Source organism: Phallusia mammillata, chromosome 2, assembly GCF_965637545.1.
Source record: "Phallusia mammillata chromosome 2, kaPhaMamm4.hap1.1, whole genome shotgun sequence".
NCBI classification, from domain to species: Eukaryota; Metazoa; Chordata; class Ascidiacea; order Phlebobranchia; family Ascidiidae; genus Phallusia; species Phallusia mammillata.
This window is the reverse complement of record NC_137253.1, coordinates 30,592,280-30,616,594: the sequence shown is the minus strand read 5'-3', so window position 1 is coordinate 30,616,594 and position 24,315 is coordinate 30,592,280. Positions and strand designations below refer to the sequence as shown.

Sequence of the window (24,315 nt, the reverse complement as noted above, 5' to 3'; positions counted from 1 at the left end):
CGTTCAGTTAAAAAAAAACAGCTTAGTCATTAAAAAAACCTAAGTGTTGTGTCAGTATGTCCCAACAACTGAGGGCTAAAGAATAATAGGCTATTTTTCATGTAACTGTTCGCCTCAACCATTATAAAAAAAACACCAAACATCGAACGACAGGTACACAACAACTTTTTCAACTAGGTATTTTATGCAAAGAGTCATTTTTTGTTAATGCTTAAGTTATGCGTCTTTTATAGCCCATTTGCAATCCATTTCAAATTGTCAAAGAGAAAAAAAAATACTGTAAAATTTACACCTAGGAAGCTCGCTTCTGTTACCAAGTGAGCACATAAGTTTAAACTTTTTGCCGCGAGGTGACAGTCAAGTGCAAAAGTACATTTCAGAAGCAGACATTGCCCATTCATGATTTTAAGTGGACGTTACGATAGAAACGACATAAAACATTTGTTTCTGCAGATTGAAACCACTAATCTCTTTCACATCAAATGTTGCAATTCTTTTTGAAGCAATTTTTCGTGTACTTAGCACTCAAATCATGCGTTGTGTCCCATCCCCCTTGTAAAGTTGCTTACTACTACAATTACGCTGCTTACTACAATTAAATAGGGGTGCACAACTTTTTCGCTATGACGGCCGCATCGCAGATACTTATTTCCTCAACGGCTACCAAGTGTCTTATTGTTTTTGTTTATAAAATACTGATGTAAAGAAATAGGCTTATTCGAAATATATAATACTTAAAGGAGCCTGAAAAGCCAAGGTTAATTTCTAACTTGATGCGCAGATGGAGCTGATAACTGTTTATGACGTCACCATCTATATTTTGACGCATACGGGGTCGTTTTTCGCATTGTTTGCACACAATAGGCATGCAAAAGGTCGGACACATATGGCTACTAGACTGGTAAAACTATTCAGTGCCACAAAATCTATAAAAGGGCAGTTTTGAAATCCAAACATATAAAATTTACTTGTGTCACAACCGCCAGTACATGTATTTTTGCTTAGCATAGGCTACATGTTCACGGCCGCATAGACTTGCTCCATCGTTCGCATGCGGCATGCGGTCATACGGCCGCAGATTGTGCACCCTCTGCAATAGCACGTGGTTGGATTCTATCAGGACTCGATCAGTCGGTCAACGCGTGCGTGAAACCAAAGAACAACTTACAGAAACAAGTAGATGTCCTTCCCGCGCAAACAGCACGAGAGAAAGGGGCGTCACACATCACTAGGATTGCACGTGCCACGCTTGACAACCAACAACCAAACTCTACATTTCGATTCGGGCGTTGTGCTTCTGCTAGGAGTTTGGAAATGTATTCCAGAGAGCGTAGCCTGCATGTAGTGTTGAAGCCGCGAATATGGCCTAGTATACCTTTATTCCTAGGACGTTAAGACTCTCTGGCCAATAGCAAATCAGTGAACTCAGGAGGCTGTAAGACTACGTATCAGAGCATCTGTTAGTGTGGTTTGTCAGGAAGGGGATTTAAAAGAATCGCTTTGTGCAGAACTTAATGCAGTGAAGAAACAGGAAAATTTGTAAAAAAATACGTTCTGGATTAACCATTTTTTTGACTTCGTGTCAAGTAGCCGTCAAACTGTCTTGCATCATTTAAAAATTCAAATACATTTTTGAATCTGAACATTTTTTAGTTTCGTAGTACAACGTGAAGCTCCAGATCATTGCAATTAAAACCTCAAACGGTTTTGTAGTAAATCTCCTAGTACTCTAGACTAAATACCGTTGATATTTTCAATGGTTGCTACGACACCTTATGTTTGTGGTGTCCTAGATTCTCAACCGCCCATCGTCATATCCGTAATAGTAGTAACGTTGTGGACCACGACTGGTAAAACCAATACTGGATTGTTAAGCTACAAATAGGGTCATTTTACTACTGTTTTTGTTGTTGTTGTTGTTGTTGTTGTTGTTGTTGTTGTTGTGTTGAAAAGAATAAGATTTCAGTCTTTATTTGGCGTAAAGGTCATGTGCTGCCGAATAATTAATGCTTTAAATTTTTGATAATTGTTGGCTTAGTAACCCCGTATATGCACAAAATTAACACATAGAGTTTGGCGTTACGACGGACAGGAACTTGTTGGGTGGCGAAACAGTTTCAAATTACATTTCCAGTCTGTTAGCAACGATAGCTAGGAATGGTATACAAACATCAGCTAATTGTTGTGGCCACAACTGCTAGCTACATTTACGATTTGATTAACAACGCATGCCAGAGAAGTGTTAAATTTCTGTTGTTGTGTTGAAACCATGGCTAATTTTGTGGTAGTGGCAGTACTTGATGTTTTCATTGGGAATTGAATATTCGTTTATTTTCCGTGGTTTAATGGTTGTTTTCCGCCGCTTAACGCCGAATAAATCATTACATTAAATTCAATTTTGTTTTTTATTTTCACCGTCAGTAAAAACACATAAATGTAGCAATTTTTCTTTTCAGAATTATACTATATTCTTCATTTTGTTTGTTGGTGCAAAACCGTATAATCCAGACAGTGGCAGATGATAGAACCAGATTAAATTAAACCGATAGGCATCGTTTTAATTTCCCGCATTTACGAAAATCAATTCGTTTTAATCAACCTAGTCATCCTTGGAGATTGAAGGAATAACTACTATTGATTAAAGCACTCATGTAACTACGATGTGAAAAAAAGATACGTGTCGAGCTTAACTGAACCAGAATTTCAACAACTGCAACAATTTAAGAAATTGATGTTGTTGTTTTTTATTTTGAATAGACTGTTCCAACAAATAGACAACTCAAGGCTTTTTTGCAGTGTGGTATATAATATAAGACTTTGAGTTCTTTTCTCTTACTGAAAGAAAACATAGCAACGCAGTAGTACGGAAATAGCTGCGCAATGCCAGAACGTTATGAAGCACAAAAGTTGGAGGGCACAGTTGGTGGATCATGGCTGAACGCGCTGCAGCTACACCGTTTACAGAATCTGGCGCTTTAAAATGGTAATTCTTTGTTTTGGTGAGCCATACTCAAATTCTCGGGAAATCACAATGTAGATTGGGCGTACCTGAATCAGCAAAACCTATTTGATGAGATCGAACCAGTCCGTCGCAAAATCTATTTTCGCGTCACATTGACCATTATTGCGTAACCACCGGCATTTTAAGGTCACCCACGACCTTTGACCCAGTTCACCGGTTTGTTCATTTCAAGAGGTCCTGCTGTGGCAGCGCTTTCTTTTGTCTACGTAACAACGGATTCTTTTGTTGTTTTACGCGAAATGGTTCTCAATGGGCCACTTGGAGTTTTCCAATCCATCTGCGGCTTGACGACCTGATGTGATTAGTTGTAAATGTGATGGATAACTGACCTCACCCTAACAGGGCTGTCTTGCCCCCCCTCTTTGCACCCCCTAAAAACGTGTTTATGTTACGACTATGACCTTTGTCTTATATTTATCTAATTGAAATTTTTAGGGGAACAATTGCAATGTCGTTTTGAGAAGATACGAAAATACTAACTGCATTGCTAATTTGCAAAGTCAACTAGTTGTAGAATTGCTAGTCTACAAAACATGTGCAATTTTAGCAACTTGCTGGAATGAAGCTTTGGAACCGGTTTACTTGCATTGGACCGCTGGAAGTAACCTGGCTAAACCATTTCGGCGGTGTTTCTAACAACCACTTAAAGCGAATTCGTACGTTGTTGGTTAATGTGCGAAGCACTTTAACTTGTACTCAGGGTGGTTTAAATTTACCACAGCGGTCATCCCGGATATAATAGGCCGATGGTTGTGAAACTTTTCTGAAATGTCTGCACAACGGCGTAGCAACTTTTTTAACAACGATATGCACTTTGTTGTGATTCGAAAAGAAATACATAGTGAAGTGGTTTCCAAGTTGCAGTTGTTTTGCTATTTGGCATCTATTCTAAAAGGACTTCATGATTTTAATTGGACAATTTAAAGGACCTTGATAAAAAAACTTCAAGACAGCTAGTGTACATTGAATGCATTTGATGGAGAAGTTTTAGCAATCACTGCTGTTATCATAAGTCCAAGTAGATGAGTTGAATTTGAGAAACCACTTTTGTAGATAAGCGCATAATGCAGAATACACGAACACGCAAGGTTCAAACGCTTAGAAGCTTTGGAATATTCGTTCGCTGCAGGCGTAATTAGCGACAGAAAAAGCATGTTACGTCATCTTTTCTTGTATTAGCTGTCTTGCAATACACAAGAGATAAAGAAGGATGAGCTGTCACAGAGAAGACAGGTTGGGAAAGATAAGAAAAAGTGATTTATGCACAGAGTTAAGTTTGGTAAATAGCAACGATGTACAGAATCCCTTTTTCCAACAGTTCGGGACAAAACCGTGGCCTGTGATTTGAAAGAAATAATTCTGCAGGACCCCAAAGATTCGTGCCGAAGAATGTTTGGGATGGAATTTTTTGTTGTCAAGACAAAAAACTTTTAAATGACACTCCGAAACAACTTTCATGTTAATTGAAATGCTTTTAAACATTAGGTACTTCGTAGAAAACTTATCGTATTTTACAAACTTTAAGCAATAATTTAATGCAGTTAAAAGTTCGATTTTTGACGGATTTAAAAAAAGTCCGCACCGAAAGATTGACACAGTTATACATTAGCTCAAATATATTTGTGCCATGACAAGCAAACAGATATATTTAATTTGGACCAACTTCAAGCCGGTTCTCGAACTAGTTTCAGGCAGTCGAAAATTTGATCCGTCTCAGAACAAAACATCAAGCTATATTTGTAAACAAAAGCTGACAATTGTTACCACGTATTTGTTGTGTTGACACAGCCACAACCGATAGCCGGTGAGAACTTCCTTCCGCACAGTTGTAAAGTTTGTATATTGTGGTTGAACGTGTTGTTATTAGGTCTGTCAACTGCAATGTCAAATGCAGCCATGTTAATTTTTTTTAATTTTAATTATGTTTGTAGTTTATAATAGGTTGGAATTAGTAGAGCAAAGACGTGAAGTTTTGTTTCAAATCCCGGTTCAATGGAATTCAACAAACAAGTTATTCCGTGTCGAAAGACACGACACCTGCGCATTTTACGTGGAAATTGCTAAAAAGAGATTAAAATAAGTTCACTGAAGGGCTTTGTATTAAGATTAGTTTATTTGGAAAACCAAACGTTATCTTACGTGCGTTCCGCATGCGTACAACGCGTGATTGAGATTAGAACTGTATATCGGTAGTTACGGCAGCATAGGTCGATGCAGGTTTCTGTACATTGCAAGTGTTGTCATATTGGCAGGTTAGCATGTCTAAAAACAGAGTTAACAAACCTACACTTGTTTTCATGTCACGATATTTTCCTGTAGTTGCATCGTTTGGTCATTGTGGTCGGGAGCCTTATGTGACTTACATGGAATTGTTAAACGCTACACTAAAGTACATAACTTAACTATCATTCAGCTTGTAAATTAGTGCGTAGGGGATTATAAGTACGTACATCGTAGACGTATGAGTAAATATAAATAGATATGTCATGTTTAGAGCCTAAAGGGTCAGTTGGAAACGCTTTTGCAAATAAGTAGGGGAGGGGTTAATCTTCGTTGATTTCGTCACTGTGTACGCTCTAATACGCAATATTCACTGGGTCCATCGCGGTACATTAAACTAATTTGCGACGTCTTATTGGTTTCGGCATCGTAAAGTTTGCTTCATTAAGTGTACGGCAAAAAGTTACATGACGTCAATCGGTTCGACAAGACTGTTAAAAAAATACTGTTTGTCAGTTTAACGCTAGAAGACTAGGTCCTTGTAGTGCTGACGGGTGGTGGAGAATGTATGGCATTGATAAGACAAAACTGACAGGGGGCCAGTGGTAATGTTTTGCGCTTTGTGTAACAAAAAAGCAAGAATTATAAGTTTGTCAAAACTGCATCAGAATGTGTACAGGATTTCCCTATTAAAACGTTGTGTAGCGTTGTTTTGCGCTTACAAACACTCTAACTTCACGCTATTTACGGTTAATTATAAAGTTGTTACAAAAACTATAATATTTGCTTTTATTTTGATTATGATGTAACAGATGATGCAATAAATATTTTTCAAAATGATTTGAAATCAAAATGCTTACATGAAATCAGAATTTTTGTTTACATAATGAGTGTTAAAAGATACTCGTTAATAATGGTCGTCAAAGTATAGGTAGGTTTGTAACTAGAAAAAATATGTTTTTTGACTTTTTTTGCAGATAGAATCCTTTAGCTCTGGTTTAATTTTTGACGAAGCAATTAACAATAATTTCCAACTGAATCAATATAATAAACTGGAAATTGTAATCAACATGGGCAACAACAATAACAATAATGATGAGAAGGACATTATGGAAACCGATGAAGATTTGTCGAAGAAGTTTCGTCTAAAACGAGAGGCAAGTCAAGGTTACTAATGTATCTCCAACGAAATAACTCCAACTTAATGATTTGACCAAACGGAATTGAAATAATTTTTTTTGAAAAAACTTTGTTCTGTTTATTTTCAATGTTGCTAAATTTTGTGTTTTTATTGTTAAGTAGAAAATACTTTTCCTTGTAACAGATCACTCTTCTCGGAGGAGTGAGTGTGATAGTGGGATCAATGGTGGGAAGTGGGATCTTCATCTCGCCTGTGGGAGTCCTCCGGAATGTGGGATCAATCGGAGCCAGTCTTGGCATCTGGTTGCTATGCGGAATGGTTGCTACGTTCGGTAAGCCGCTACGTCATTGATGCGTAACAAACACCGTAACTGTGAAATTACAGTCGAAATTTATCTTAAATATTTTCTTACCGTCCGCTAACATAGCACAAATGAACACCTCTTGATGTAGATGTGTGTACAAAAAGGTACTCCAATTGATAGTTACCAAATTTCAGTGTGCAGGTCTATTTGTTAAACAAGGAAAACTTAGAAATCACGTTTGTTGACTATTATCAAGCTCATGTCATTTCTTATCTTCTGCTTGTTTCATCAGGCATGATTTGAAACAGGGTTTGGTCCAGACGTTATCAGGGTTGTAAGTTTGCGGGCAAACAGGAAATGTTAAAACACACAATTTACATTGAATTAAACTGCCAACAAGGCCTTGAGCATAACTTTTTATTACAACTCTTGGCGTACATCCAAACGTTAATGTTTCTACGTAAAGAAACATGTAAGTTACAACAACATTTAATCCAAATAAGGAAGTGTATCTGTTAAAAAACTTGTCATAAAATTAACATCTATATATCAGCAGGTATCCTAATGATACGAAACAGCCACATGGAAACTTAGCAGATTTGACATTGATTAGGAAATCTTAGTATTTAAATTTTTTTTCTATGTTTGCGCCATCACACAAAGTTTCATGCAGTTTATTTAGTCATTATATTAAGTCCAAAAACGTGCCACTTAAAACATACAACAAGTCCTGTATATTGCGCAATCAGTTTATCACCTTTCTCCTAAGCTGCTCGTCCTAGCGAGACACAATACACACGTTGCAGTCTGGTTTGCTGCATTGTCTCAAGTTTCCATATCTGTTTTTTAATCATTTGTGTCGTCATAATAGGTTCGCTCACCTATGCCGAGCTGGGAACAATGATTCCGAAATCAGGGGCGGAATATCCTTACTTGCGAGAGGCTTTTGGTCCCGTACCTGCGTTCCTCTTCGCATGGACGTCATCTATTGTTTTAAAGCCGTCTGCTGTTGCCATCATAGGTAAGGTTTCGCGTAGTTGAATTTTTTGGTTACATCGTTTTGTTACTTGACAATGGCATCATGATGTTGTGATCTGTTAATGTCGCAATGCGATGTTTCGCTACAACTATACAATGCAAGGGTCGCGGGTTCGAACCCCGGTTACCTTTGTTCATAGTGTAGTAACGTACGAAATTGTTTGTGAAAGAAGATGCCATTGCCTGTTCTTATCATAAATGGCTTCATTGCCTACACTAAATCATACTTCAAAATACAAATTTAAAGGAGCTTACAAATTTCGTAAACCAAGGACATAACCTTATAAATCTTGGCGAAGCATTTGAACTTGCAGATGTAGTAAAAACATTGTCACTAATTAAAAAAAAAAACCTTTAATGTGTAATAATAAATTTAATGACTTAAATAGATGTTAAAAGCAACATGCTGTATTGTCCAGATTTTTAGGCAAATGATTATGCCATCATCTGTGATATGAGACTATACATTAGCCACAGTCGCATACAATCATTAACAAATAATGTGCAAGGTAAAAGTCGCGCTAATTTTTAATGTGTTTTTTTCTGGTAAAAGTGTGGTGGTTAACTCTGGTAATTGTCTGTTCAAGGTTTGGTGTTTGGAGAATATGTGGTACGGCCTTTCTTCTCTGACGGTGATGTAGTTCCTGCGATGGCGATCAAACTGACCAGCGCATGCGCAATACGTGAGTATTATACACAATGTTTCTTAACATAGGTATAAACGTTTGACGAAATGGGGTTTGACGAATGGCTTTCAAAATAAATATAAAATGAAAGCATTTGCTTAAATATGAACATTAACTCACAACTGGGACAGACCTGAAGCGCCTGTACAGACCAGAGATCACGGCACACCAATTTGGTCAAAGAAAAAATTGAAACCTTTGCCAAAAGTTGAATATGTTTTCTAAAATTAGGAAATATGTACCCTTATATTAAATTTCAAATATCGTTTTTACATTATAGATCACTGATATATAGTAAGTCATACCAATAAGTCATACTAAACGCGTGTTAATTTGGCACATTTTAACGACAAGCCGCCATCACCACAATGTTGTATTTACTTGCATTGGGTCAATCTATAAAAAACAACCTTTGATTTAACGATGGTGCCGTGGCGTGATGTGAAGGTACATGTTGTTCGGTTTCAACACCAATCATTAACGTTTATTGGTCGGTTCACGTAACCTTTGCTGTGTTTAACTTGTTGAAACCATTTCGAAACCCCAAGTTTTACTGCATTCACCCACAATCATATAGTAAGGAACCAATACCGCAACATTTTACCAGAAACGGTAAACCATACATTAGCTGTAAAGTGTGTTATGTTAGTATCGGTTTAAATTACTTATTTTGTAAGAGCATGTTATAGCAATAAAGTTGCTACTTAACAGAATGCGGTTGGCACTCCTTCCTTCTCCAGGATATATAGCTGTAATCTTATTGCAAACTGTGTTTTAAACGTAAGTTAGCGTTTCATTTAAATCTTATGAACGACCCTACTTGAAAGAAACTATAAAAAGAGTTTACTCGAGAAGGAAACAGACATAGTTTGATTGATATGTTTATTTGCTAGGGGCTTCCTTGTCCAAATAAGGGCAACGTTAATCCCGTTAAAATATTCAAGTACAATTGTCACGTTTTATTCTTGATTTTTGTTTTTTTGCAGTGTTGGTTGGTTTCATCAACTGCTACAGCGTAAAGATTGCTGAAAGGATTCAGATAGTTTTTACCGTAGCCAAGTTGCTTGCTCTATTCATTGTTATCTGCACAGGAGTCTACGCTCTATCAGCAGGTGGGCATGTTTTCCAAGTTGGGTATACTTAAATCTAATTCTCACATACAATTGTCACAAATCTACAAGACGTTTAGGCCCAATTTTAACGCATTAGAATACGGTGTAGCTGCAGCGCGTTCAGTCATGATCTGGCAATTGTGCCGGCCGCTTTTTGCGCTTCATGACGTTTTAACGTTCCACACCTATTTCCGGCTTGGTGATTGTTTTAGTGGTATCGTCTCGCCATGTTTTTTTCACCAAGCGAAATAAAATCAACTCAAACGTTTTAATTAAAATCTGTTTGGATGCAATATTGCCTCGCGACGAATTTATTAAAATGTAAACAACTTTACGTACACATCACATAGAGTTGCAAAGTATTTTAACGAAGAACAAAATTGCCCCAAAAGTTTCTGATTGACGTTCATTATATTCTAACTTCTATGGCAACAAGTTCATTGTTAAGTGAGGAATTTAGAGTAAAACAGTTAGATATGAAAAATCACATTTCACGTTTTTTAACAATATTTACACACTTTTTGATGGTTCCGTGAACAGAGCTTGCTTGCAAACCTACAATAAACGTTTGTACCTGGACGAACCGTGCGGTAGCCCAAAACAGTTATGAAATTGTCTCGAATTAACTTTAAAGCACTCAATTAACTTATTAAATCACCACATGCTTCTCGCGTACTTTAGAAGGCAGTGATCCTTAAGGACAATGGAAAATTTTCAAAATTTTCCAACTCCAACGGTTCATACAAGGTTGCTTATATAGTTTTACGCATAAGTTCATTCCGCTTCAATGGGCAAGGTTGAAGTGCTTTTGAAAACTCAAGTAGCCATCAACTGTTTAAACACGCAGGGCTGACCGACAACCTGGAAAGCAGCTTCACTGGCGACATCCAGTGGTCAACTATCGGCACTGCTTTTTATCAAGGCTTGTGGGCTTACGACGGTTGGAACCAGTTGAATTACATTACTGAGGAGTTGCAGAACCCATTCGTGTGAGTTTAAATGAAACAGTAGTGCTCTTTTGATTCACGTGCAGCAATTTTTTTCCTGTTCACATTCCATACAGGGTTTTGTGCAGTTTTCTGATACCACATAAAACAGGATGAATAAGGGGAAGGATATGTGGGAAAGCACTGGTGTAAATGCAGGTCGTGTTTACAACCACTCGCCCTTTTGCCCTACTATGCTTTCCATAACCTTTTCATGTCACAAAGCTTTTTCTGGCATGTTTTAGTTGTGTTGGAATTTACGTAGGTCGGTTAGTGATATAAATCGGTATTATTTAGCCAAAACGGTACAAGTCGCGTGTTTTTTTTTGGCAAAATTGGGTAGGCGGAACTCTCTTTGTTTGTAGAATACATCCGCATGTTTTTGTAGGCGAAAAGTGTCTTATTTAAAAAACGTAGACGTGAGCTCTTGGACTTAATAATTTAAAAAGCTTTGTCCAACTTACACACAGGTCCAAACCAGTTCTTTTACTGTGAAGCTCCTACTGCTTGGCCCTTGCAAAGTTATGTGGGTGGTGCAAAATTAGTCGTACATAACATCAGAAAAATTTAGGGGCAAAAGTTCCGCAATTTTAATTTAAAAAGTATGCAAAATGAACGGAAGAATAAAATAATTTAATTTCCTGGTTTAAACAATTGTGTTGTACAAATTCTCTGCTACCTGTGGAACTGAACTAGTAGAGACTTTATTTTCTCTTGTAGAAACCTTAAACTGGCGCCATGCCACTCATTATATCATTCTATAACTCTGAAAATGTAAGCTTACTAAACACTAGGGTTTCTTTCGTTGTTTTTTTCCCTGTCCAACCCCAGCCTCTTTCCCTAACACAGGTGGTTAGATTCTAGGGCCCCGCGACTGGTCCCACCATCGTTTACCCCCAGTCGTGTTATACTCACAGTGCGCCAAACTCACTTTCTTGTGAGCTCCCGCCACTTAACGCCTTATAATATGGTGTAGCTGCAGCGCGTTGTACCGCTATCCATCAATTGTGTCGGACACTTTCGTGCGCTCCATAACGTTTTAACGTTGCGCAGCTATTTCCGGCTTGGTGATTGTTTTAGTGCAATTGTGTTGCTATGTTGTCTATCACCAAGCGAAATAAACTCAACTAATCTCAAGACATTAGACCAATCCGATGATATGATGTAACTTTATGAAATCCCAAGAGAGCAATGCATGTGTTATTTTTTAACAGTAACTTGCCTCGTGCTATTATCATCGGAATTCCTCTCGTAACGTTGGTTTACCTGCTGACCAACACCGCTTATTTGGCTGGACTGACCATGACCGAAATGATGTCCTCAAGAGCGGTTGCTGTGGTAATTATTCCTTTCGTTGTGACGATTAGATTTATTGTGTTCCAATAATTCGTTGTTTCGATTTAAATTTCATGGTTTCCAACAATTATGCGACAGTTACTCATCTGAAAGCTTTTTTGAAACCTAAAAAAACTTTAATAAGTCAAAGTAAACGTGATGTATTTATTATGTATATTTCAAGTAATGGGCATCTTAAACAATTAAAAAAAAACAAAAAACAAGCTGCGCTATTCGAGTATAGGCAAGGTAAATGTGTAAAGTATAAAACAATAAGGTGAGAGGTATAAAAACAAGACAACGGGGTGGTCGGGAGCATTAAAAAGTTTGAACAGACTTCATCAACCCCAAACAATTTTCTGAACATATTTTAAACATACGGCTGTCTTATTCAAACTCCACATGGAATTTACATCTCCGCTTGTCAATACATCAATATATTAATTTTGCTATTTTTCATTTCAGACGTTTGGTACAAAATTGCTTGGAGCTATGTCGTGGGTCATTCCACTGGGTGTCGCCATATCCACTTTTGGCGGTTGCAACGGTTACACAATAACAGGACCTAGGTGGGTACAGATAATTAGTTACGGAAGTAAAGGAACAAGTGTTCATTTTAACAGACTGAATTAGTAACTATATAATTCGTTGTTAAAAACCACATCTGTCTTTTATTCGTTCGAGAATTTTTCTAGAAAAGTTACTTTTTGATTCCTAACTTATTTTTTGAAGTTACGATACTTAACTTTTGTTACAGAATTATCTACACAGCAGCCAGAAACGGACACATGCCTGAGGTGTTGGCCATGGTCAACTACAAAAGAATCACGCCAGTTGCTGCAATCTTTTTTAATGTAAGAATAAGTTTTCTGCCTTTACTTCGGCAAAAGTGTCGACAATGCCACCAGATATTGTTCTTATTCTAAACTTTTTGCAACCCATTCAGTTTCAAATTTTAAATTCTTCGTGCTTTAATCTAATATAGCAAAATCAGGTCGAATAGCTAACACTATTTAAATACACTCATTTTTGCACGTTTAAATCCTTTTGTTTTAAATAAAATACAAAGCATTAAAACAAATGGGTTCAGCTTGATCAACAAGTATTATTGCTGGTAGCTGACACTAACCCTTAATACTTTCTACAAGCTCAAACCTTTCTGAATTGCATAAACCATGAAGAACCAATGTTTAAGGGCGCGTAAAAATCAGTTTTATGAAACTGGCTCTACAAAAGCAAACATGCGGTTGTAAACTTTACTTGGTGTAGTAGAGGTAGAATTGTTACGTTTTGATAACCGAGTCCACTGATATTACTTTCAATGCAGAGCACAATTGCTTCTATACATCAACACTTACACTTTTTGTTCAGACACTGATAGCTCTGTTGGTTCTGGTTCCAAATGACTTCGATTCGTTGGTGAATTATTTTTCCTTCAGTATGTGGATGTTTCACGGTGGGTCTGCTCTAGCTCTGCTTGTGCTCCGCAGAACTCAGCCGAAAAGATACAGACCGTACAAGGTAACATTTGAGATAGAATATGGACTTTTTTATTCCCCAGTTAATTTGTTTTGCGTTGTACTGGAATAAGGGGAGGCTGTCATATCTTGTTTACCATCTATTTTATATCTCTTGAAATAAACCAAAGTCGCTTCCCTAAACATTAATCGATTGTCTTTATTGCCAAAGTTCAATTTTTAGGCCTGTTTAATATCGTATAGGCCCTAATAAGAAGGTCGTAACACCTGGTTAAAATGCTTGCTTCTGCGGTGAATTGTGGACATTTTCAACATGGTTATGTTTTGATTGTGTACAAACTGTATTTATTTTTGCAGGTTCCCATTTTCATTCCCATTATTGTTGTTGTGATTGCCCTCTACCTCATATTTTACCCGATCATTACACAACCAGCATGGGAATATCTATACGCAGCTCTCTTTATATTGAGCGGACTACTCTTCTACGTCCCTTTCATTCACTTTAACATAAAACTGGAATTTATGGGTAAGCTAAAGCTCGGAGATAAATAGACGTTTTGATGACTGTGAGAAAACAATGCACGAAATGAGTCACTTCAAACTCAGTGTCCTTGTATTTGTTAGGCTTTTAAGCGCTATAATTGGCTCCAGTTTTTTATTTGAAGGTATAGTGGCATACATTTTCATTGTTAAAGTCGCTCAGAAATTTGTCTGTAAATAATCTTAGAAGCGTTTAATATATGTTCTTGTATCTTCGCATTTTGATTCTGTCCTGGTAACTTTTTTTACTTTTTCAGAACCCGTGACCGATTTCCTGCAGAAGCTCCTCCAGGTGGCGCCAGTCGATGCCCCCCTCCCCAAAGACACGTAGCACCCTAACAACTCCCAAACTCAAACAACCTTTATACAATTTTCGTATTCGTTCATCGGTCTCCAGCAGCTGTCGTATTTACGCTTACAGCTTGGTTGCAAAATTTCGATTTTACACTTTTCGCCGTTTTAGAGCGACTTGCTTGTTGTTGATCGGTCCACGGCAATTCTCAATGCAAAAATGTCACCATGTGGGGAAATCACACACAAGAATAACAATTCTGATTCGGTATGACGCTTTCAATAAGCCTGGTATACTGTGATTCAGAAAAAAACAAAATATTACTTGCGGTACATCAACTCCAAAAAGTAACTGCGAAAGATTTCATCTTAAAGTTTAAAATTTATCTCCTTTAAAGTTTTCATTTTACAAGCTTAAGCTTCATGGCAATATCGAAAATACCCAAACTTTGTTTAACGCAAAAAAAAACGATTCATTTTACCATTCTTTATGTCATCTTTGATTACACAAATCATGAAAATTTTGTTGACATTTTTCGACTTTTTTGACAACTTGGCATGCTCGTTGGCGCATAAAACAAAAAAACAATGCGGCGTTTAACTCTTTGTGACAAATAATGAAGTTTGATTTCATTTATATTGGCTACCAAGTTTGCCAACCTTAATGTGATATCATCGTCCAATTTTTACGTTAGCGCTTTAATAACTTAGTCAAATTTCGTGAAATTTCATATTGGTTTTAGAATTATTGTGCCGGTACACTTTGAAACCACTATTACCTCCACTAAATCTGCCTTAACTTTTATGTAACAGTGTTGATAGTATAGGCTCAGTTTTATTTAAAATCAAAGAAACAATATTACACTATCGTTTACATTCTGTTTGTGCCAATTGGCATTCTGACAAAGTGTTACAGCCGAAAACTCTTGTATCATACCAAGAATGTAATGCATTTAAGTATGTTTGTAAGTTCCATTAAAAATATATATATATTTCACTCTAGTCTTAATATATGTCTATCATTTAAACCAGCGGTTCCCAACCTTTTTTTGTACCGTGACCCCTTGATAACATTTGTCAAGTTGCGGTGACCCCAAGGATAAAATTAGTAGGCTCTAAATTAACATTGACTATATTTTTTCTCAACAATAAAGTGGTCAATGAGTTTATTATATTGGGGCTAGGGGTCCATGGCCTAAAATGAGTTGGGAACCACTGCCTTAGGCGACCCCTGGCAAATTGTCAGGTGACCCCAGTTGGGGTCGCGACCCACAGGTTGGGAACCGCTGATTTAAACGATTCTTAGCTTGCAGGCCTACATTCGAGTTTTGTTTTCGTTTTATGCTTGTTTTGATATAAGGTGTGAGTATTCCTTCCAGTCTGAACTAAAAAATATGACCTGTTCTTTTTTCAGGTGTGATCATTTGGTGTAGTTCGTTGTGATAGTTCAAATACACGCGCAACTTAATAAACACTGGTTGTGAGTGTTTTTTGAACAGATGATCGTTGATCCGAAACATATAGGCGTTAAAGTTGAGTTTGAACTTGATCAACGTGTTTTTTTTACAATCGATGCGATAGGAGCCTCTGGAACCTTTTATTTATTGCCTTCTGTTTGTGTGATACCTTTGACGGGCGCCGGCACTTGCCATCCCTCTGGAATTCCAAAATCCTTAAATCAACATATTTTGTCGGAAAACATGATAAATGAAACAAGTGTTTATGTTCTAAAAAGGTTATAGAGTCAGCAAATGTCTAAACAAGCGAGTTTAACTTAGTTATGTTTTTGGAGTTGTTTCTACACCCTCTGCGGTTTTGTTGCTTTTCGAACACATCGTTTCCTCTTGTTCCTTTTTACAAACTTTTCATCTAACGTGCGGGAAATAGTCAACTGTCAAACAAAGTTACAATTTTCGTCCTTGACCTCAACCTTGGCCCTCACAACTTCATCAACTCACGAGCGATGGCCACAAAATCCGGTTGCTTAAATGTTACGGGAAGTAGAATGCAGAAATCCCCAAGTAAATTGATCTCGATCTCGATAACATCGTTAGTTTCCCGAAACAGCTTGACCTGGTTTCCTTTCGACGTCACGCAAATCGCGGGGAATTCCCCAGTATTACGTCACCTGGTGGGCGGGAAGAGCGCTTGCGTGGCGACGCATCGAACGACGAGAAGTTTTTTCGGTAAATTTGATCCGAAATCGTGTAAAACGTCTTCTGTTGTCGCTTTATAATCCTCCACCTAATGTGTTACAGAGGTTTAGGACTATTTACATCACATTTAAAATACAATGTGCGCGGAAGACGATATGGATTAGCGAACCATAAACCGGATTTTGCAGTCTGACGCTGCGCTAGACGTTCGATTTTATCTGTTTTGATCGCACCCATCGCGGTAGCAAACAGGCGGAAGTTGAGATATTTTTGGGCTTTCCCGCCATAACGTGATATAGACCACTTCTCCTGGCGTGTTTTTTTCGGTTTGATGAAAATATGTGTGCAACGGAAGTTGGAAATTTGCCACTGCATGTAATATTGAAAACAAATACAATGATTCTATTTGAATAGCGGACTGTTATTTTAGACAAAATAGGCATTGGCTGATTTTGTTTTTTAACGTTGAGTTGAGTTTATTTCGACGGGTGAAACAAATCGTAGCAGCATGCTCTGAAGTTTGCTTGTCAAAAACTCTTCAATCCAATCCCCAATACACGAGACCAACAATGAAGTGGTGTTTACTGACTTTGGCTAGAAACGGTAAAGAAAACATTGACGATGCACGTTATTTGTTTAAGCTCAACATTTTTTGCCTCCTGAATATTTTTACCAATTGTTGTTAAGTAACTGGGAAATTGAAATAAACCGAAATTTGATTTTATAAGCACATATTCCCAGGTTTCGGAAATGGTGTTACAAACAGGTTGAGTAAAATACGTGGACAACTTACATCAACAAATGAATTTGAAACTATATAGCAAAACTATTTAACCTTAACAGAAGCAATAAAATGCGGTGGGAAATATATTCTTTGGTAAACTTCCAACAAACACTTCTATCTCACGCAAAATCAACAGGCGTTGTCAGCTCTGGACAAATATCCCTTATCTACAAAATTGGTTTACCAATTTAACTGAAGAAACGAATTTTCAGACACCGTAACTGAAATTGTATTGTAACACAAAAAGTCTTCATTGAGACTAAAACGCCCCCGCCCGTTACGTCACCTGTGATATTTACGGTCGATTGAACGCGTCTAGACCGCAACGAACAGGTAAACACCCCACCACAATGCAGATCCTGCACCACATAATCCGAAGCCGTCCGAAGTTACCCGAAGATCAATTTCGGATTTTCCCGTTAAGGAGAAAGGAAGTTTACCTGCCGCGGTGTTACACTTCGGTTTTGATCAAAACAGGGGAAAATGGCAGGAGGAGAGGTTATAAATATGACTGGAGTGATTCGAAAGACGGCATACTATTTGAATCGTAGAATAATACGGACAAAGGCTTCATTACTATGAAAGTTTTTGTAGCAAATAATAATTCAGTTTACTTTAGCAAGACCATTATTATTAGGCAGATAGACTGAAATAGGAAATATAAATAATGTACATTCTGACGTGATAATTTAAATTTGAGTATTAATTTAATGTTCTGGCAAATTTTTAACAAGATTTTTAATTTTTAATCATGACTTTAATTAAACGTAAAAAGCGTCGGTTACGAAAATTATTTTGCTTTTGTATGCATTTCTATTATTATTATCAGCCATACACTTATCTGAGGGAAAAAAGTGAGAAACAAAACAGAAAGACAGATTTATTTGTTTAAGTACTCTTAGCATTATTTAACAAAACTTTTAATAAAAAGTATTGCAACTTGACATTTTTTTTTGAATTTTTTATGTGATTAGATTAAACTAAAATCGAAACAGAAGAAAACTAGCAGGTGTAGTAAACGAATTGTGTAATTTGTGTGAAGTAAAATCTTTACCTAATTAGCTTTCGTTCCCAGACTTCCTTAAATGTACATGAAACGAAAATCTGATGCAAATTTCGGGAAACTTTTCAATAGTTCCCAACTCCGAGTGGCGAGACGGTTCGCAAATGGGGGAATCACCGCAGTTTCCACGTATTTTTTATCGCAATCTGCCAGAAAACAACAGTTTCTACCTCCACCACAAACAACGCGCGAGACCGAGATCCTACGACAGCGATTTAAGGAGAAAAGGTATGTGGAATTTATTTTGTTTGCATTTTAGGCGGCGAACTCGTTATGAGGTTACATTTTTTCTCTCTCTGCAAACAATTATAAGTTGAAATTAATTAAATATCCATCAAGATATAGTTTTGGTCGGTGGTTTGTTTTGAAACACTAGACAAGGACTTGAAATTTGGCTTGATCAAAAACATTATATGCAAACGCTTGTGATAAAATTTATTGAATACATACATACATGCTTTCGGCAGTTTTGTTTTCGGTTAAGATCTAGATCATTATGGATTTTATAGGCACAAAACACTTTTTGTGCTCATAGTTAAAAAAAATTCAAAAAAATTTATTTAAACCCAAAATTATGCACCAACCATTTTGTTTTTGTCTTGCAAAAGAAGAGATTTCCAAGAGTAACTTTATATTATTCTCAAGGAGGGGGAATTCTAAAACCCTTTACTCCAATGTATTTCTCCCCTTATTGTGTGACAAATTAAGGCCACCTGTCGAGGAGTGTCATTGTGTTCAGTTGTTTGTGTGGGTGCGGTTATTTAAACCTTGCACGAAATCTCAGTCGAAACTTTGTGTTTTTGCATCACACTGTAGAAAATTTAAAATTTTTAGCTGGTAATTTTACCTAACACAAACCTAAAAACCAAAAAACATACAAATGATAAACCGGTTTTAGGAATGCAATTATTTAAAACGTACTTGGACAAGTTAGTGTTTTGTTGTTAGTGAACAATTAGGTAGTCCTTTCCGTTGTAAAATATTAAGCAGCAAGAATAAAGAAACATAATTCATCAAATGCAGAATCACAAAGTTTCATGCTTTTCATGCTTACAATAGAAATGTAACACAGAAAAAAAACGAATGATTTGCTCCAAACTTAAAACAATTTCGAACCTTGCTCAACTTTTTGACTGTCCTCATTTCTAGCTCTGCGTTACTTAAAGTCGCGTTCCAATAACAGCGGTCACGCCTGGACGCATTTCAATACACTGGGGATCAACGCAAGCTTCAGGCTGGCAGCTTCTGGTACGAAATGTCTTGCTCGCTGCGCTGTACGATGTCGCAACCTGCCAGCAGCACCCGTTGTAAGCTCGATATGTACAGAATATTGACACTGAGCCTGGCTAAGGTTTGCATTGTGTTTGATTGTGGACAGTTAGGGGTATTTTAAGTTTAAGATTGAGGGCAAAAATGTAGGTGTAGGATAAGGTAAACAAATTGTTTTAAGTACGCCCAGCTCCAAGGTTAAGTTTGTTGTACGGTTTATAAGTGAAAGTGAGGCAAAAAAGTAAGTCATGAGGTAACGGCCTGCATTTTTGAAATGCTGTATTAACGGTTCAATGTTTTAAACAGTTTACCCTGTACAGTTTAGTTTGTTGATCCAAATTTGGTCATCAACTTGGTTTTGTTTTGAATTTACGAAAACATTTTAAAGCTACTTGTCTTAAACTGGGGTTTACCTTTTATCAGGTCTTTATTTCCTGGTAGTTTTCGATGTTTGGATGTTTCAGTTCAAGGATACATATATGTTTATGATTTTGCAACTGTGCTAAGGAATGTTGTCGGTTTCTTTGGTTCTATTTGCAACAAAAATCGGCTGTTCAAAGACACTTGTCTCAAATAACGAAATTCTGTCATTGTAACCAAAAACATCATTTCTAGAATACGGAAAATGTGACTCATATTGAAAACGGCAATGAATCAAGTTTTGCAGCACGGTAAACGATTTAGATTCAGCAGCAACAAAATATAAGCCATTTGCAAGTCGTTGCCTCATTTTACATTAATAGGCGATGTTGCGGGTTTGTGTTAATGTTTAACTAGCAGAAACTCCAGGAAGGGGCGTTTCATTCAGCGAAGGACAAACAAAACATCCAATCGCACCAAACTCAATCGAGTCATCGTGTAAAGGGGGTCGGCCGTGTTTTCGCTTCTCGAGAGCGTTGTGGGTTCGTAACGCATGAACGATCGCCTTTCTGTTGTGAGTCATGAAAGGTCGGCTTTGCTTTTCGCGGTGTGATCGCTTCGGCTCCGAACAGGCGAAAGTGGGCGATCGTATCTTTTGGCCAGGAGCCGCTTGTCTCGGTGATCGCTGTTTTTGTGGCCCAGCTAAGGTATGCCAACATGCTGGTTTGCTGAAAGTCCGAGTTACGAAGTTGTTAGTCATGTGAGATTAGGACTTTGGGACATCTTTAACGAGTTTTTACGTAAACTTTCGATATTGGTATTTGGTATTTTGACGTGCATTTAGCATTTAGGTTATTTGCTAGACGATATAAAACAGTCCTACAATCTGGCAATTGTAAACTATGGTTAACCGATTTTTAACTGACTGGTTAGTAACCATCACCAAACAAGCTCAATTAGCCCAATCAAAGACTTTATTTTGGTTTTAACTTAATGAAGGAACCTCGCTAAATTGTGTGCTTCAAACTTACAATTTTACAGGTTTGCTTCTTGAATTTTACTGGCAGGCAAACGCGTTAAAATTGGAATGTTATGAGGTGTGCATTTTCAGATTATCTTCACGTATGAACTTCTAACTCTTGTAATTGATCACGATTTCAAACAGAAAAGTTTTGGCAAGTCAATCAACGTTTTGATGCACAGACATCGAGAACTTATTGTTAACAAAGTAATGACTTTGTAAAAAATTATAGTGCAAAAATGAGGGTAGTTAGCCTACGTTGCGTTTTGCATTGATACAACATAAGGTTGGTGGACAATTAACCTGGTGATTTCCACTGGTTGTGTGTTTAGCGTCATTGCTGCAGTGCAATAGTTTGTCAATGGTCTGGTTCGTGTTTGCTTAAGGTCTGGTCCGCGTCAGTTTGGTAAAAACTACAATGCATGATTCTATTTGAATAAGGTGCGAACAAAAACAGAGTGGTTTTCTATTACTAAAGCCAACAGATCGTATCTTTTCTGGTTGAATTTGATCACAAAGTTTTATTTGCCATGTCTGAGCTCAACAATTGATTAACTTGTTCTTTAGAAAGATCAATGCACTTTTGAAAGGGAAAAAGCGGCGTTAATGTGTCTTTAAAAGCGCATTTTTACCGTTTGCATTCATTATTTAACGCTTAGTTACACACTTGACTGCTATACTATCTTTTTTCAAGTCAGCAGTGTTGTATTCTACATTTTGACATATGATTGTTGCTTTACTTGAAAAGGGCAAGGATGGAGCTAAATTATGAACGTTCTCCTATGCTATCTAAAACACTGACTTTCAAAATTAGTTTTTCTTATCACTTAGTTTTGGTTCATTTTGCTGCCACCCTGGCTTAAAGTTTGCAAAGTAACGCTTGTATTTATTTGATGAGGTCAGTTCCTAACAAGCTTGTCAAAGATTTTATCATTACCGGGTACTCGTGTTTACCAATTTTCCGCTACATGCCCTAGCGCCGGCTTTAATATCGCTGGATCGATTTGCGGGAAGGCTCGTTAAGTCTGCATTAGTGAGAAGCAGGGTTGAGCCCGCCTTCATGGCCGCGCTAACTCGCCTGCAGCAAAATTCGCCGCTCTAAGCTCGTTTTCCAAATAAACAGCTTCGCCGCTCTGCAGTGAAGACTAACTTGAGATGAAACTCTTTGTCCTTGAGTCTTGTAATTCAAAGGCGTTTTGGTAAATTTTAGAGGTGTTGCATTGTGGGAATGTTATAATGTTTAATTTTTTAATCGGAGGCAGAAAATATGGTACAACTAATTAAAGTTTTAGACAACAATGCAAAAAATCAAAGCGTTTCTTCCATTTCGAAACTAATATATATAAGATGATCGGTTTTATTTGGCTTAGAAAAACTGCCCCAGAATTGCTGTTTAGTGCAGGAGAGTGTGAAGATTCTTTAGTAAATCAAGAAAGTGTGAAGATCCTGTAGTAAATCCTTTACAATGTAAACCTACATCAATGTCTTGTTCGTTTACAAGAGCGTGGCGTTGAAGAATGTTCAATTATAAATAGTTCACATTTTCTGTGGCGATGCGTTAAGACGCAAATTTGTTGTTCGTGTTATCTTAGACGTTTAGATTGTTGCGTATAGCCATCGAAATAAGGACAAACGAAAAATTAAATTTCATATGAAACGAAACAAACGCTTTTGAACAAATGTTTGTATTTATACGAGCCATGACAAATCACATGGCATATATTTTGCTAGAAACAATCTATTACAGCAACTTTTTGTTCGTAGAAAATACTTTGTGCATCTCACGACAGCTCAGGTCTAGGTTTACTTTTACATTGCAGGGATTTAATTTTCATTTCATTAAGTCTGTTCCTTGTAGTTGTTGAAAATAACACAAAATACGGACTCAAGACAAAACAAAAACAAGGATAAATCTTGGAAATAAGGACGGTATGACAACCCTGCGTATAGGGCAACAAAAGCAAAACTCCGTTAAAGCGAGCACACATTAGTTATGATTATTTCAATTAAGGTGGAGTTTGCTGAAAAGCGATTTACAAAATATTACCCTGCTATCGTGGTCAATAGGGCGGTCGTCTACAAGTTAACATACCTGTAATGATGTGAAATTTCCGCTTAATAATATAGACTGGCGAAATTTTGCAAATCAATTTACCCGCGCCGAGCCGAAGTACCATTCATATATTTGCCCGATAATTACCCTGCTATCAACCGATATAATTATCACCCCGGCAACTGGGCACGATTTGTTGCTGCCTTTACACCACGTGACACGGCTCAAGCGATGCGAGACGGGCAATCATCCGGCGGATTGTGACACAACAATGCTCATTACGCACTTGTTGAACTCGATCCGCGCGTGATCATTGTGACGAACAAGAGACGCTTATGACATCATAATATTATGTTGCGATTGAGGCAGTCTGGTCGTTGATTTACTCAGGTGAGATCACAGGGCGTGGGTTGCGATTCTGTTGACTTTTTTCGATTAGTCACATTTGGTTTGGACACGGGGATGGGGTTGGTGGATGAGATGTCTGCACTTTGCCCCAAAACAACAACATGATTTGTAAAACTGAAAATTTCTGTTGTTTACTGCCGAGTTTCAGGCAGTACGTGTAGAGCTTGTAAGGAAAACTTTGAACGTAAGAAAAACGGGCGATATTTTGTATTCGATACAGTGATAGTTTGACGGAAATGATTTTGTGTTGAACATGTATAACATGATTTGTAGAACTGAAGATTTATGTTGTTTAGTGGATAATTTGAGGCAGTACGTGGTGAGCAAACTTTGAACAGGCGATATTTCGTATCCAATACAGCGATAGTTTGATAGGCGGAAATGCTTTTGTGTTAAGCATGTGTACCGTTCTAGAAACATTACAAAAATGTTGTTTTTAAACAGGTAGTACAGTTGTTAGAAGAATACACCGTTGTGTACCCACGTTTTAATACATTCGTTACAAAAAACATCAATTTTGTTAAGAAAATTGAAAGTTTCATATTAGGGCAAAGGTTTATTACTTTCGCCAACGGAAAGGTAACAAGTTAAACAAGGATATTTGTGGCCTTTTTCGTTGACCACATGTTTATGGTGGAGGATGAAGGCAAGTTTAGGATGTTGACTCAGTGTACAGGAAATCTATAACTGTTTCAGCCAGTAGGTACTTCAGATCAAAGACAAGGTCTTATAAAACCGTCAAATCGGTGAAGGTTTACCCACAAGGCATACTAACTTTTCATTTTCATCATAATTTTTGATATCCAAAGCGTTAGTTGTACGTTTCAAAGAATAAGCATAAACTAAAATTGTGATGATTTTAAAGTTATAACTTTGCACCTGTATTCAGTACTGGGATCAGCTCATATAGACAAGCGATTGTTTTGATCTGAAGTATTATGTGGTGATTTTGATACACCTCTTTGTTTTAAATGTTAAAACAGCCCTTTTTGGTAAACTTGTAATCCACTGGGTAAAGTTTATGAATGATTGAGATACGATGAAACAG

At 37.3% G+C, this 24,315-nt stretch overlaps 1 protein-coding gene across 2 annotated transcripts; it reads left to right on the top strand.

The window, feature by feature from the left end:
- Window positions 1–6,223: 6,223 nt before the first annotated feature.
- On the top strand, window positions 6,224–15,640 carry LOC145214603 (b(0,+)-type amino acid transporter 1-like). Of its 2 annotated transcripts, none has more exons than XM_080083163.1 (12): window positions 6,224–6,399; window positions 6,567–6,714; window positions 7,559–7,708; window positions 8,313–8,408; window positions 9,398–9,523; window positions 10,371–10,512; window positions 11,724–11,847; window positions 12,310–12,413; window positions 12,602–12,698; window positions 13,216–13,365; window positions 13,680–13,848; window positions 14,120–15,640. In XM_080083163.1, the coding sequence occupies exons 1-12, from the start codon at window positions 6,313–6,315 to the stop codon at window positions 14,191–14,193; spliced, it is 1,467 nt and encodes a 488-aa protein (XP_079939289.1). In that variant the 5' UTR covers window positions 6,224–6,312; the 3' UTR covers window positions 14,194–15,640. The 2 variants fall into 2 exon arrangements, with proteins under 2 accessions (XP_079939289.1, XP_079939290.1); XM_080083164.1 differs by having other exon boundaries at window positions 6,365–6,409.
- Window positions 15,641–24,315: the final 8,675 nt, after the last annotated feature.

Coding starts and splice junctions, on each gene's coding strand:
- LOC145214603 (XM_080083163.1), top strand. CDS start 6,313: ATGGGCAACAACAATAACAATAATGATGAGAAGGACATTATGGAAACC. Junction 7,709..8,312: donor GTCTGCTGTTGCCATCATAG/GTAAGGTTTCGC, acceptor TGTCTGTTCAAG/GTTTGGTGTTTGGAGAATAT. Junction 11,848..12,309: donor CCTCAAGAGCGGTTGCTGTG/GTAATTATTCCT, acceptor TTTTCATTTCAG/ACGTTTGGTACAAAATTGCT.